Here is a 16,640-nt window from a genome sequence, read left to right on the forward strand (position 1 = left end):
GGCAGCGTGGAGGAACAGAGGGATCTTGGTGTGCAGATACATAGATCCCTTAAAATGGCCACCCAAGTGGACAGGGTTGTTAAGAAAGCATATGGTGTTTTGGCTTTCATTAACAGGGGGATTGAGTTTAAGAGTCGTGAGATCTTGTTGCAGCTCTATAAAACTTTGGTTAGACCGCACTTGGAATACTGCGTCCAGTTCTGGGCGCCCTATTATAGGAAAGATGTGGATGCTTTGGAGAGGGTTCAGAGGAGGTTTACCAGGATGCTGCCTGGACTGGAGGGCTTATCTTATGAAGAGAGGTTGACTGAGCTCAGACTTTTTTCATTGGTGAAAAGCAGGAGGAGAGGGGACCTAATTGAGGTATACAAGATAATGAGAGGCATAGATAGAGTCGATAGCCAGAGACTATTTCCCAGGGCAGAAATGGCTAGCACGAGGGGTCATAGTTTTAAGCTGGTTGGTGGAAAGTATAGAGGGGATGTCAGAGGCAGGTTCTTTACGCAGAGAGTTGTGAGAGCATGGAATGCGTTGCCAGCAGCAGTTGTGGAAGCAAGGTCATTGGGGTCATTTAAGAGACTGCTGGACATGCATATGGTCACAGAAATTTGAGGGTGCATCCATGAGGATCAATGGTCGGCACAACATTGTGGGCTGAAGGGCCTGTTCTGTGCTGTACTGTTCTATGTTCTATGTTCTATGTTCTATGTTCTAAAGTGAAGCATGAAAAAGGAAGTTAAAACACTTTTTTTTGTCATTGGCTCGTTGTTCAGCTTACCTAGAACTAGAATCAAAATTAATTCTCATGTCAAATGTATTAATTCTTTCATAGCAGTAGTCTTATCAATTCTTTCATTCTAGTAGCTTTAGGCTTATTATGGAACTCAATGAAAAACTGTTTACGATAACTACAATTAAAGCAAGCCTTAAAATTTACAGTCTAAACTTGTCTATCATCATCAATACCACTGTCCTCTCTGTTATAATGTTAATATTCCAATGAGTGGTCTAATACCAGTTAACAAGATCCTAGAATGCAGGTGTAGAACTTTTTGATGACCAGAAAATAACATTGTAACTGGCAGGTTAACATAGGTCAGCCTGTGTTCTTTTTAACAGCTTTTGCTATCAGATCATTGTATATTGCATCACGGCACAGAATCAGATTTTTTATTTTATAGCCTTTTCTCCAAGCTTCATTCATATCTAATGAAATTTTTCCACAATAAAACCTTGAAATTTCTGTCGTATTGATTTTAATCTGCAACATATCATAAACTTTGCATTAACCATACCACAGACCATCCGCTTCAGGGTTTTTGACAATTATTAAAGATCAAACTTTGAAACTGCCTAAATTTGTACAAATCCCAATAGATATTTCCAATTTGTATTTTGTTTTCAGATGTTATAATACTAACACTTTTTAAGTAAACTACTCACAGCTCAGTTAAGCCATTCACATGTAATATTCCTCATGGTTACCAACTTCACCGATAACACTTAGCCAAATGTTGTAAAATCAGTGTTTTGTTTTCCCAGAGCCATTGGAGCTGGCATAATATTTACCTTTCATTTTAAATTAAAAAAGTAAGTATCCCTTAATGCCAGAATAATCTTTCATTTTACTTGGTAAATGAAGACAGGAAATACAAATCTTGTATATAATTTAACAGCAGCTAATCTAGAGGGGGGATCAATCAAATAACACGTGTTCATTCATTTCCTCCCCACTGATACATAGTTTGGGTTCTGTTGGAAACACTGAGTGTATTTAACAGTGACACAGGCAGCTCTCCACACCAGCCACTGAAGGAAAGTCAACAGAAGCTAATAGACAGATTTTCCCAGAACCATAAAGCACAGTGGGCTGATTAAATTGGTGCACAGTGGGACTTCTGCCTTTCCGTGGCAGGAAGTCTCACCCTCTGATTAGTTAGCAATTCCGACAGTTCCAGCAAATGCCACAGCCACACAGTGGATGCCTCCAGGACTGCAGGCAGATCCACGAATGAGGCCCAATGGACTCCAGATCCAGGCAAGCCATAACTTTAGATAGGAAAAGTTTGCTCATCATAGGGTGATATAGACAGGGAAGAAGGGGTGGATATTATCCTCTTGGGTGGTGTCTTTGATTAGCAAATGGCGCTGTACAAATGATCAACCCCCCCCTTTATCCTTGCCAAAACATTCCCAACGGGGCAATCCAGCTCTTCATCAATATCTCCCCGTCTATTACAGAGTTAAGAACAGGTCTTTTTTGATTACATCTACATAGAACATAGAACATTACAGTACAGTACAGGCCCTTCGGCCCTCGATGTTGTGCCAACCTGTCATACCAATCTGAAGCCCATCTAACCTACACTATTCCATGTACATCCATATGCTTGTCCAATGACGACTTAAATGTACTTAAAGTTGGTGAATCTACTACCATTGTAGGCAAAGCGTTCCATACCTTTACTATTCTCTGGGTAAAGAAACTACCTCTGACATCTGTCCTATATCTTTCACCCCTCAATTTAAAGCTATGCCCCCTCGTTGTAAGGTATTCAGCTTTATTCTTCCAAAAATGAATCTGCCTTGCTATAACATAGTCAAAGCTGAACAACATAATAGACTGGCAGATGATATTGGTATCAATAAGCGCAAGGTAAGGATCATCTCCAATTAAAAAAGTTCAAATTTCTTTTACGGTCTTTGGCTGCCATTTCTTCGTGTCCTAACATTAACTCCTGGAGTTACATAAGATACTTCGCTTGTTTGGCAATAACAACAATGGTGACAACATCAGAGCACAGGTTACCTACTCTGTAAAAATGGTCTCACTTCCTAACCATTAAAGCTCCTCCTTTATCTGTAAGACTCAAGTCAGAAGTGGTGAGGAGATCCTTATTACCGACTGGATGGATGGAGCTACTAAAGTCTTTAAAATTTCAACTCCATGAAGAACACAGCAGTAACTTGTTTGACTGGACTCAGCTACTGGAGCACTGTGACTAAGGTATGTGGCTGTTTTAAAGAATGCTATTCGGCAGCTCATTAAGATTACTTTGTAATCAAGATTCAATGTAAGGTGAATGATTTATATGTATATTTTAACATCATTTATATTAGATTTTTGAATTTTGACCAAGTGGCATGTGGATTTTCTGTGTGTCAGAAGAGGTTAAATGATTAAGTTGTAGGTATTTGTGTTACTTATAACAGTATGAGAGTGTGTTCAGGGAGGCTTATGGGAGTTTACATTGGGAGAACTTGTTAGTGAACAAAGTAAATAGCGTAGTACAGCAGATTCTGAAATTTATTTTTTGGGTTTAAGGAAAACATGCATAGCTTGGGGAGAAAAAGTTATTTTTTTAAATTTCAGTTGAAAGGTTTTGCAGAAATCTTGGCTGTAGCTTGATTTGTAAAACAGTTGCTCCCAAGAAGGGAGGTCAATTGGGACTGGTAGAAAAGAGATTATCTCAGTTCAAGGAATTTAGAATTACCAGGCCTCAATATTTGTTTAAATCAGAGGAAGGGTTTTTTTTTAAAGCTGAAAGTCTAAGCTTGGATGTATGAAGGCTCCAGGAAGAGGCTGTTCGATTTTCAAGATGGGGCATTGAAAGCCACAGTTAAATTAAACCTTGCAGATGAGACATAGAAAAAAGTTTTTCAAGTTAATGGGATCATATTTTGCCCTGTGTTTCTTCAATCTCAACACAGCAACAAGACAGGATGAATGCTTTAACAGCTGCAGCATTTGGAGAACAACAGATTGGGGGAGAAAAACTCAAACAGTGAAAGCACAGAAAATTGGTGGTTGCCAAAAGGAAGCAATTGTTTCCTGATAAGAAAGTTATATGTATTTGAAAGAAGGGATTAACTGAGAAACAATAAAAATAAGTGAAGGTCAGCACTAATATAATAAAGTAAGATAAGTAAGCAAAGGGTAAGGGAAGTAGAATGAAGTTAACATAAGGTAAGTGACTTTAAGATTAAATAAATGAGTAAGATTAAGTAGATTTAAGTTTTAGATATGGCAGCACAGGTCAGTGAAGCAGAATGTGAGGCCTGTAATATGTTGAAAGTCATGGATCCTATTAATGTCCTAGACAACCGGTATGCAGGGGGTGGTTTCAGTAGCATAAACCTGACTTCCAGGTCTTGGAGGTTCAATACAGTGAAATGTGAGGTGATGCATTTTAGAAGGAAGAATGTTGAAAGACAATAAAAATAGGGGGTTCAATTCGAAAAGGGGTGCAAGAGCAGTAGGGCCTGGACATATACGTGCAAAGATCAAAGAAATTGGCAGAACTATAAAGCATACAGTACACTCTTTATTAATTGGGGTTTAGTGTACAAGAGCAACGAGGTGATGTTGAACTTGTAGAAGATAATTGTTAGCCCTTAGCTGGAGTATGACATACAGTTCTGGGCACCACGTTATAGGAAGGATAATAAACACACTGGAGAGAGTGCAGCATTTTTCTTATTCACCTGTGGGAAGGAGGTATCACTGGCTGGCTAGCATTTATTGCCTGTCCCTAGGTGCCCTTGGGAAGTTGGCAGTGAGCTGCCACTGCATTCCACATACTCTCAGTTGACCCATATTTTACTTTTGACCCACTTACAAAAATGGTGTGAGAAATTTCAGAAACAACAATGTATCAAAGAATTTGAGAATATTCTCCTTGGAGACAAGACAGCAAAGAGGAGATCTGATTGAGATTTACAAAATCATTAGGCAGCTACACAAAGCTGTTTGTAAAAGGTTCAAGAGCCAGAGGAGACAGATTCAAAGCGTCTTGCAAAAGAGACAAATGCAAGGTGAGGAACATCTTTTATTACACAGCAAGTACTGAGGGTATTGAATACACTGCCTGCAAATACGGTGGAGGCACATTCAATTGAGGATAGTTACTTGGATATAAATAATGTGCAAGGCTGTGGGGAAATAGCTAGAGATTGAGACTAGGTAATAATGTTTGTTTGAAGAAGCAATGTTGACATCATGGGCCATTGACCTACTTCTGCACGTAACATTTCTGTGATTCTGAGGAGTCTTTAAGTTCTGTTTTATGAAAATGGTTTGGTTTGTTCTATTTTATTTTCATTTCCTTTGTGTAATAAACTTATGCATCATTGTTAGACTGCTGCATTGTGTTGTGTTTCAATTAACCACCTCCTTAAAATGTAAAAAAAACACAAGTATGATGTTTGAGGGATAATGGGAACTGCAGATGCTGGAGAATCCAAGATGACAAAGTGTGGAGCTGGATGAACACAGCAGGCCAAGCAGCATCTTAGGTGCTTAAGCCAGGTTTCAGTCCGAGATCTGACTTGTCCCGATGGAATCAAAAGAAAATGGGCAAGAGCTACAACACTTATATTAACATCACCTCAATTTCCTGACCAACTGCAAACAGCCTGGCTGGGTCAAAATTTTGGAATTCATTCTTTAATGGGGTGCTTGCCCATGAACCAAGTGAATTGCTAGGCCATTCCAGAAGGCAACTAAAAGGTGTAGATCTGGAGTCACATGTCACCCAGACCTGGTAAGGACAGCAAATTCACTAATGTCCTTCAGAGAAGGTAAACAGATCTGGAGTCACATGTCACCCAGACCAGGTAAGAAGGCAGAATACCTTCTCTGAAGGACATTACTGAAACAGATGTGTCTTACATCAATGGGAGTTTCTTGGTCATTATCTTGACTAGTTTTATATTCCAGAGTTTATTAACTAAATTCAAATTCCACCAGCCACCTGTGGATTTGAATCCATGACCTTCCACACCCCAGACCAATAGCTGCATGTCTAGATTACTAAGCTAATGATGTTATTATACCAGGAATGCCCACTAGCTAGCTAATATCATTCTAGGTAAATCAGAGCAAAGGAGTTCAAAGAAATGGCCTGTAACACCTTCTAAAAATAATAAGGGATCAATATTAAAAACTGGTTATAGTTTAATTTCAAACAGGACATGCCCAACCAGGAGGCCCGGGCTAACATGGAATAAAAACAAAACACTGTGGATGCTTGAGATTTGGGTTTAAAAAACAGAGTGCTGCAGAAACTCAGTAGGTCTGGTAGAATCTCCAGAGAGAGAAACAAAATTTATGGTTGGAATTTTACCATTTTTGCTAAGTGAGAATCACACTGAGAGTAGTGAAGGATTCTTGCCATGCCACCAAACAAGTTTTGAGACACAGCAACGAGTTTAGTAAGATTTAATTGCCATTTGAGCCCAAATGGTGAGAATCATATCCTAGTTCCTCGCCACCTTACTACAAATTATTCACTGAACAACATGTCATTCACTGGAGATTCGGAAATTAACCAATATCCCTGGCACCGATGCCATATTTAAAAAGCTAGTGTGCACGTGGTTAAACATGTCAGTCTGGAGCTGCCCTGCATTATTCCTGATATATTCACCAGACATGGCAGACAGGGAAAAATCCTTGATGACAAGGTATAGAGCTGGATGAACACAACAGGCCAAGCAGCAGCTTAGCAGCAGGAAAGCTAAGGTTTCGGGCCTAGGCCCTTCATCAGAAGGGTTTAGGCCCAAAATGTAGGCGTTCCTGCTCTTAAGATGCTGCTTGGTTTGCTGTGTTCATCCAGCTCTACACCTTGTTATCAAGGATTCTCCAGCATCTGCAGTTCCTATTATCTCAGGGAAAAATCCTTGGCCCCTTTTGTGGACAGAGGCCTACAGATCCTGCTGGAAAAGGTGTTGCACAGGCAAGGTATCCTCTTCCCTCAGGAACAGCAGTAGAGGCCACAACAGTCTGGTCTGAGATTGCCATCCATGTTGAAGCAGTCTCAAACATATCGAGAAATGCCCAACACTTCAGGAAGATGAAGTTATTCTGGCAACATTTGTGCGACCAGAGATAATGGGAACTGCAGCTGCTGGAGAATCCGTGATAACAAAGTGTGGAGCTGAATGAACACAGCAGGCTAAGTAGCATCTTTGGAGCACAAAAGCTGACATTTCTGCCCTAGAGAGGATTTAGGCCCGAAATGTCAGCTTTTGTGCTCCTAAGATGCTGCTTGGCCTGCTGTGTTCATCCAGCTCCATACTTTGTAAGGTATCAAAAAGAAATGGTTGCACAATCAGTCTCTGCTATTGATCCAACCTCCCACAAAGATGCAATGATCTACCATTCTCACTATTTACTGTCAACGTTTTCTTTATTCACCCTCATCCATACCAAACTACAACACCACTAACCCTGCACACCCTTTGTGCTGCCTATTCACCCGCTTGGGAAACTAATTCAACCACACCAACAGTAATAGCTGTGTCACCCACTTTCACAGTGGTTAATACTTTCCAGTCTCTCAACTGCAGGAACAATAAGGTCCACAACAGGGCAGAAAGACTCAAAATAGGTTGTGTGCTGCCAAGCATTTGGTGGCCTGTCTCTTATAGAATCGTAGAATTATGAGTAGAGGATCCCAACTCTGCCCGATGTTGCGCCTGGACCGGTATTAGAGGCTGATTTACTGTGCTGGGATCCCCTGAGTGAAGGCTATCCCCCTTGTGTGGAGTTTGGCCTATTTACAACTGTAGCAAATTTCGTGACTTTGTTTATGTTAAATGACATGGCAAAACAGTTATAATAGGAAGCAGGTGTTTCTGACTAAGAGACAAATGCAAAAAAGGCAAAGCAAGGCAGGGTTGCTGTGAACATCTTCATAAATTCAGTGAATGAGCACTATATGCAGAAGTGAAACGCCCAGTGGTGCTGTTAGGTTCAGTCTTGAGCTAGATGTGCATCTCCGAGCAGAATCGCTGTGCTGCAGCATTACAAAAATTGTTGCCAGTGCAGTCTCAGGTAAAACAGTACAGTGCACAAAAAATCCTGTATGTGGATTGGAGTTGTGCCATGCGGGTTCATAGAAACGGCAAATGCCAGATGCCAGTATCCATAGATGTAGGGTGCATGTGGCTTGTGCCCCTATAGTGTGCTGAGATGTTGATGCCATGTGTCCACATGGAAATCGTTTGGAGCAAGTGGCAAGTTGAACCTGTGAAGAAACTGCTCTAGTTTTCAATTGAGTTTTACAATGGTTAATTTAAATGGTGGGTTTTGTAATATTGCAACCTATAGTGAATTGGACTGTTGACAAGCAATAAAGAGCATCATTTTGGAATTCACATCTCCCTGATGAGAATCTTGCCATGCCACTTTACTAAAGCAAGAAAGTGGCAGCAACATAATCTTGGTGTCAAGATGACAATCACACCTGATTTGACCACTCATCTTGCCATAGCTGATGAGTTACTCAGAGTCTGGTAAGATGCTATCCAGCTTTGAGTTTGGTATGATTTCTCCAGAATTGGAAGAGGCTAGAAAATTGGGCTTTTAATGCTGTTAGAGAGAGGATACCCAGCATCCTCCGGTTGTGTCTTGTTAACTTTGCTCTCAACCAAGTGCACACAATTTCTCCTTTTCACATCTTCATTTTTGCCAATTTCACATCTCTGTTGCTCCTTTACCACCATTGTGGAGTGGTTGAGGATTTTGGGTCAGTACTCAATGGAGTTTAGAAGGATGAGAGGGTGATCTCATTGAAACATACCGAATACAGACAGGTCTGGATAGAGTAGATGTGGAGAAGTTGTTACCACTAGTATGACAAACTAGGACCTGAGGGCACAGCCTCAGAGTGAAGGAACAATACTTTAGAACTTAGATGAAGAGGAATTTCTTCAGCCAGAGCGTGGTTAATCTGTGAAACTCATTGCTGCAGAAGTCTGTAGGGGCCAAGTCATTGAGTGTATTTAAAACAGAGATAGATTCTTGATTAGCAAGGGGAGCAAAGGTTACAGGGAGAAGACTAGAGAATGGGGTTAAGAAACATAACAGACATGATTGAATGGTGGTGTACACTCACTGGGCCAAATAGCCTAACTATGTGTTATGGTCTTTATTTTTTGCTCTAGGCATCCTCACAGTCTGTTCTGCTGATTCCTCATCACCCTCTGTCAACAAAATAAAAATCACAATTTTCCAGCCTCATTCACTCCTGAAGAAGTCTTACCAGATTTGACATGTAAACACTATTTCTCTTTTCACAGATGCTGCCAGTACTGCTGAGATTCTCCAGCACATCCTGGTTTAATATCAGGTTTACATGGAATGGGATTTCAGTCCTAATTTTGATAATTTAAATGAACAGCTAGCACTTGTAATACTTTCAGAGGGATTTCAAGCTGACCACTTTACTCTGCAGTTACGGCTCTCCAATTGCACGGTGTAGCATTTCCTTTCCATTTTCTATGCCTGCCTGGCAATTGTGTCACTAGCAAATATAGATTAATTAACTAAATTAACTAATTAACTGTGGAGAAGGATATGGCAGAAAAAGAACATGGGCAAATAAATAGTGACATCTTGAAAAATGATCATATTATGCAATCTTAAAATGCTGGGCATCTTAAAATGCACAAAGGTGGATAAGTCCCTGGGTCCTGATCGGGTACCTTAGAACTCCCTGGGAAGCTTGGGAAATGATTGCTGGGTCCCTTACAGAGATATCTGTACTATCAATAGCAACAGGTGAAGAGCTGGAAGACTGGAGGTTGGCTAACATGGTGACACTATTTAAGAAAGGTGGTAATGAAAAGCCAGGGAATTATAGACTGGAGAGCCTGCTATCAGTATTGGGCAAGTTGTTGGAGGGAATCCTGACGGACAGGGTTTACAGGCATTTGGAAAGGCAAGGACTGGTTAGGCATAGTCAATATGGCTTTGTGCGAGAGAAATCGTGTCTCACCAAATTGATTGAGGTTTCTGAAGTAGAAACAAAGAGGATTGATGAGGGAAGAGCAGTGAACGTGATCTATACAGACTTCAGTAAGGCATATGACAAGGTTCCTCATGGGAGGCTGAATAGCAAGGTTAAATCACATGGAATACAGGGAGAACTAGCCATGTGGATATAGAACTGTCTTGAAGATAGAAAACAGAGGGTGGTGGTGGAGGGTTGCTTTTCAGACTGGAGGCCTGTGATCAGTGATGTGCCACAAGGATCAGTGCTGGATCCACTGCTTTTCGTCATTTACATAAATAACTTGGGCACGAGCATAGGAAGTAAGCTTGCACATGACACCAAAATTGGAGGTCTAGACGACAGTGGACAGTGAAGTGGGTTAGCTCAGAGTATAATGAGGGCCAACAGCAGATGGACCAATAGGCTGAGTAGTGGCCAATGGAGTTTAATTTAGATAAATGTGAGGTGCTGCATTTTGGAAAGGCAAACCAGGACAGGAATTATACACCTAATGGTATGGTCCTGGGGAGTATTGCTGGACAAACAGACCTTTGAGTGCAGGATCATAGTTCCTTGAATGTGGAGTCATAGGTAGGTGGGATAATGAAGGCATTTGGTATACTTATCTTTATTGGCCAGTGCTTTGATTAAAGGAGTTGGGAAGTCATGTTGCAGCCATACAGGACATTGGTTAGGCCACTTTTGCAATACTGAGTTCAATTCTGGTCTTCCTGTTATAGGAAGGATGTTCTCAAATTTGAAAGGGTGCAGAAAAGATTTACAACGATGTTGCCAGGGTTGGAGATATTGAGTTACAAGGAGAGGTAGGCTGTCGCTATTTTCCCTGCAGCACTAGAGGCTGCGGGTTGACCTTATAGAGGGTTATAAAATCATGAGGGGCATGGATAAGGTGAATAGACAAGGTGTTTCCCCTGCGGTGGGGGAGTCCAAAATAGAGGGCATAGATTTAAGGTGAGAGGGGAATGATTTAAAAAGGACCTCTGGGGCAACTTTTTCATGCAGAGGGTGATGCATTTATGGAATGAGCTGCCAGAAGAAGTGGTGGAGAGTGGTATAATTACAATATTTAAAAGGCATCTGGTTGGGTATATGAATACGAAGAATATTGAGGGATAAGGACCAAATGCTGGCAAATGCAACTAGATTAATTTAGCATATCCGGTTGGCATGGATGAGTTAGACTGAAGGGCTTGTTTCCATGCTGTACAGCTCTATGACTCTATAACTAATCTTGGCCCATGTCACGATGAACCAGACTGAAAAGTCTGAAATGTGTATGACATAGAATCCTTGTAACCAACCCACAAGGAAACTTTTGCATCATCAGCCGAGAACGGATATTCCCTGGTCTACAGTCTACAGCACAATGCACGGCAATATCCAATTCACTACACAGCAGAACCAACAAATCTCAGTGCTAAAAATTTGATCAGGCCAGGAACAGGTTAAAATCATGAAAATAAAAGCAGACGAGAAATCTTACATGAACTGTGCATGATAATACTTGGTGAGATTTTGTAGCAAGTCCACTCCTTTCTTTGTCTTTATCTCATTTACTTTGATCAGATACTAAAAGAAAAAAAAGCAAAGTTGTATGGTAAATTATACACCCCTTACACTATTAAAAGATGTACGACTTCTCAGTGACTGATTTAGGATTCTTATAAGCCAACTATTTTAAAAGAACTTAACAAACATAACAATAATTTCTTCGAAGATTCAACTGGCAAATCATTGACATTACAGGTAGAAAAGTGCTTTGAAATTTTTTAAAAAATGTATTTAAGGAAAATATTATCTGTTCAGGATTTCTCACTGTGTTATAAATAAGAAGCCCAAATCGCATTGCAGAAGCCACAAATTACAAGCTGAATATTACAGAAAACATTGAATATGTGATATTTCATCCTAATTAAAACAGCAAATATTCGCTGCTGGTAATAGATTTAGAAATTGGTGCGGAATGTCAAAAATAGAAAAAGAAATGCCAGGTGAGGTAAAAGAAAGGATAGCAAAGTTAGTAATGAATCATCAAATATTAAAGTGGGAAAGAAAAATGTAATAACTATTTGCAGTCAAATGTATCTGCCAGACAAAAATGATTCTTTGACAGATACCTGGCAACATTATAACAAAAAGAGAATGGAAAAGAAAAATTAGCTTTGGACAGAAGATTTTGAACTGGCAGAGAAAACAAACAATTATCAAGGATAAAGAAGAGAAGTTCAGCTCTTCAAGCCTGAAATAGTATTGAACATGTTGAGATGGAAATTATTTTGACAGACACTGGTAAGAATGTGACACCTGGAAGACATGAGAAGAGTGTAAAATATCTGTGACTGTGCTAGGTTCTAGCTGGGATGACATGCTTTCAGCTTCATTAATTTCATCTGTTCAGGGGCATGCCTGGATCTTCTGGCACAGCTGCAAGTCAGAACTTACCAGCAGCATAATACCTGCACTATGCTCACTCAAGTTGCACTCACCAGACAGCTACCATTTCACCTTCATCAGAAATACCAATTAGACTTACTGCATGCAAGCACACTATTCACAAATAAATTAGCTTTACTGACAGAGCAAGGCAAATTAGAGGTTGCAGATATTGCCAACAGCAGATTCAGCAGGAGAATGTAGATCTAGATACAATACAGGTCCAGACAATAACATGGATAGAATGTCTCAAAAACTAACAGCCTTGGAACCAATCATGCTGGATTTGGGAACTTGCTAGTTTTTGAATTGGGCAACTTGAACCAGGTCAGTACTGTCTTGCATTTAGAGTGTTGAGGACATAGTTGAAGTCAGGATTGCAAAGGGAAGTTTTGAAAGAAATGGAGGCAATGCTACAAGATAAGCCAGGCAATTCTTTGGCGGCGCTTCAGATCCATAACATACTTTTTTAGAAATGTGCTAGAAGTCTGTTCATGTATGTAAATAGGGTTTCCATTTACTTCAACAAATGTGAGGGGTGGAAAGGAGCAGCTGTAAGCTGTAAACTGTAACAGTTGGACCAAAGATGACAGTGAAGAAGGAAGGTCAGCTGATGGCATCTTAAAAAGAAATGCTTGGTTTTTGGTTATCTGCATTTGAGACACTCTACCTATAATATTGCTGCAAAACAATGGGCCAAAATCTGCTACAACAAGAAACTTCCAGCTCGCTTTAGGAGTTGTAAGCTTTCCTCATTCTTCAGTTCAAAAATTCCTAGAAATATAAATTGATTGTAGTTTAGCTTTCATCTTGGAACTTGGTGAACAATGGCATCATTGAAATTTAAAGACGGAGAAAGGAATATCAACGACAGTGGAAAAAAATAAAGTGAATAAGTCAATACATATAAAGGGAGGAAAATATTGCTTTGAGAGAGGAGAGAGAATAAGTAGATGCAGTGGTTAGAACAGGGTGGATCTTGCTGGCTAACAGAACCTTGATTAGGGTTGTTAGCCTGGGCCATTCAGGGAGCCCTGGCTGACAAATGAAAACAGGGAATCAGAGTGTCCTCACTTCAGGGACTGACTCTGAGCTGGCTGGCCACAGCCAATGTATCATGTTCATGTAAATAAAGGGAAGCTTGGTGATGTACAGAATTGTGAAATGTAAAATTCAATAATTTTTAAGGAGCCATTTAATGGCCATGAGAATCCTCAGTTCCAGCTTTTCCTTTTGGGGCTTCCAAAGTTAAGTGGCATTGCAGGAACATAAATATCGTCATTAAAAAGGTTCCCTATGCCATTACGTGCAGGGCTAACCCTTCTCAGCAAGTAACGGCTCAAATACAGCCATTTATTAAAGCATAGAGAAGATAGATGGGCAGGTTCCTTTTCTGTGAAGCAAACAACAGTGGTGGAAATCATCTAGAAACAGCATATGTTCCTCTCCCCATAATTAATGCTTTTGCTTATGCATTAAAATAAGCCAAGGTTGTCAACTCATTATTTTCCCAGAATGCTCAAAAGGGTCCACAGCACGTCCAAAAAACCATGAAACAAAAATTGTGAATTATTCCAGAAATCTTTTTTGATCTGAACAAGGAGCTCAAAAATGTAATATATCGCGGTGAATTATTTGTAAAATCTTTCATAACTGATAAAATGATTAATATAAGGGATATTTTGACTGAAGAGCTGACAGATCTCAAGAAGGGATTCAACATGAAAAATTCCTCTCAGATCAGTGGTATTTCAGCCAGTTGAATACCATCATGAGTAATAACAGTTTCTGCTGTAAATCAAACCCCAACTCACATCAGAATGTATTTTGGCAATAGCTAACTTAACCATCACATACAGAAAGACACATCAAGTAGGAATGAGAGATGGTAAGAACTGCCCATGCTGGAGTCAGAGATAATGCAGTGTGAAGCCAGAGGAACACAGCAGGCCAAGCAGCATCAGAGGAGCAGGAAAGCTGACATTTTGAGTCAGGACCCTTCTTCAGAAAAAGGGTCCCGACCCAAAACGTCAACTTTCCTGCTCCTCTGATACAGCCTGGCCTGCTGTGTTCCTCCAGCTCCACACTGTTATCAAGTAGGTAGTGAGCCTTCTGTATCAATATTTCACTGTAATTTTCTTCAAAACAATGTATTCAAATAATGCTATTCGTACATCATTCACATATCTTACAAACCGGCATTAACGACTGATAGTAACATAAATTAGTAATATCTAAACTGGCATTCCCTAATAATGAATATTAAGTAGAAAACAATTCTAAATTTAGAAGCAAAAATATGGAACAACCATTAGGTGTAAACTTTTCATATTTTATATATAAAAATGTCTATGTTTTTTATATGATGGGCCTAATCTCAAGCTATAAAGTGTGTAATAACTCACTATATTAATTTCTCTTTATCATGACTATATGGTTATTTTTTCATTCTTGCTTGATTAATACTAGCGATCATTCCAATTACACTAACAGAGGCACATTGCAAACTACAATTATTAATCAATTTCTAGAAAACAGCACCCAAAATTTGGCTTCTCCACGTGATGCAGTTTTAATTTAATTTAATTTGGTGTGGCACGGTAGCTCAGTGGTTAGCACTGCAGCCTCACAGTGCCAGGGATCCGGGTTCGATTCCCGCCTCGGGCGACTGTCTGTGTGGAGTTTGCACATTCTCCCCGTGACTGCGTGGGTTTCCTCCGGGTGTTCCAGTTTCCCCCCACAGTCCAAAGATGTGCAGGTTAGGTGGATTAGCCATGCTACATTGCCCATAGTGTTCAGGGGTGAGTGGGTTATAGGGGGATGGGTCTGAGTGGGATGCTTCAAGGGGCGGTGTGGACTTGTTGGGCCGAAGGGCCTGTTTCCACCCTGTATGTAATCTAGTCTAATTCACTTAATTGCGCACTTCTCCAGCAATCACTAAGAAACCACTGATGCTATCTGCTCCTTGACAATGCTGTTACAAGATGGAGGTAGGGAAAGGGGCTTAGAAAATAATATGTTTTTGCTTCTTGAGTCTGAATATGTATTCATCCAGATCGTGAGATGAAAGTCTGACTATGGTGGGTTTAGGTGTCCGATTGCAGGCCTTGGGCAGCTTCATCTGGTTTGGGGAGATGGAGACATGGCTGTAATGTTTTTGGACGAGCAGTTCTGAAGCTCAGGGGACAGGGATTCAATTCCCACCAATTAATCAATTTGGAATATAAGTCATGGTGACTCCAAAGCTATAAATTGGCTCACTAATGTCCTTCTGGAAAGAATATTTGCCATTCTTATCTAGCCTGGCCTGCATGTGACTTCAGACCTACATGATATGTGTGACTTAATTATCGTCCGAAATTCCCTATTAATGAATGTTAAGTAGAAAACAATGCTAAATTTACAAGAAAAAATATGGAACATTCATTCTCCGAGGTAGCCACTTACTTCAAGAGCAATTAATAATGGTCAACAAATGTTGGCTTTGGCAGTGAAGCTCACAACGCATGAAAGGATAAGTAAATATAGATCCAGGTAAAACGACAGCCTGAACCCCACAATTCAGGATGCCTGGGGTATCCATTACAGCCGTCACACACTGATAGTAGTCGGAGGTGAACTGATATTCAGGGATACAACATGTTGGAGCAGAGTCAAAGAAGTTTTACTTCCACAGCTTGTCATGTTAAACCTAACCTTGGAGTGGCACACTGGTAGGTGAAAAGTGGAGAATTGTTCCACTTTCTAAAACTGAATCCTTCAACTTGAAATGTTGAAATGAACTAAATAAAATGACTTACTGGCATAAGAAATCAATAGCAAATTTCTAAAAGTGATATGAATATACCACACAAATAGGACTTCATGTGGAAGTAAATAAATCAGAAATTCTCACATACCTCACACATCTGCAGTTGAAACATCCTCCGTTCCTTTTCCATCTCCTCTGCTATTTCACCTCCAGTCACTTCAATTCGTACCATTCCGTACTGCTTTGCAAGTTCTCTTTTCTCTTTTTCAATTTTAGTACTGGCAAAAGTAAAATGTGAGAAAGCATTCAACTAACTAACCCCTTTGCCAGCTTGCTATCTGGGCTATTGGGGCTATTAAAATGTATAATGAGAGGATTACACATCATATTAGTGGTGGCCAATATGAATCCCTCAGAGAATCTAATACTTCAATTTACTGCAACATGAAAGAGTGGGAACAAATATAAAATTCATTTTGCATCCAACAGCACACATAATTTTGGCCTCAGTAAAACATAAAACGTCATCAATATTCCTATCTGTTGAAAATGCAAATATGGCATTTTTGTTTGGAAAATTAAACTGAGGAAGCCAGAAAGGTACAGGATCAGAAAAGACTGCAGTCTTTCCAGTGTGATACCAACAACTAATGTTT

At 40.0% G+C, this 16,640-nt stretch overlaps 1 protein-coding gene across 5 annotated transcripts in view; it reads right to left on the reverse strand.

Annotated features, from left to right (window-relative positions):
• Positions 1-16,640, reverse strand: part of unm_sa1614 (un-named sa1614) — a 259,073-nt gene that overhangs the window by 110,178 nt on the left and 132,255 nt on the right. For all 5 annotated transcript variants that reach the window (XM_059652726.1, XM_048550344.2, XM_048550345.2 and 2 more), the window contains exons 6-7: positions 16,133-16,262; positions 11,284-11,369 (exon numbers count right to left, since the gene is read on the reverse strand). In XM_059652726.1, coding sequence (XP_059508709.1) covers positions 11,284-11,369; positions 16,133-16,262 — 216 coding nt within the window. The remainder of the gene's footprint in view (positions 1-11,283; positions 11,370-16,132; positions 16,263-16,640) is intronic.

Source organism: Stegostoma tigrinum, chromosome 19 (assembly GCF_030684315.1).
Source record: "Stegostoma tigrinum isolate sSteTig4 chromosome 19, sSteTig4.hap1, whole genome shotgun sequence".
NCBI lineage: Eukaryota > Metazoa > Chordata > Chondrichthyes > Orectolobiformes > Stegostomatidae > Stegostoma > Stegostoma tigrinum.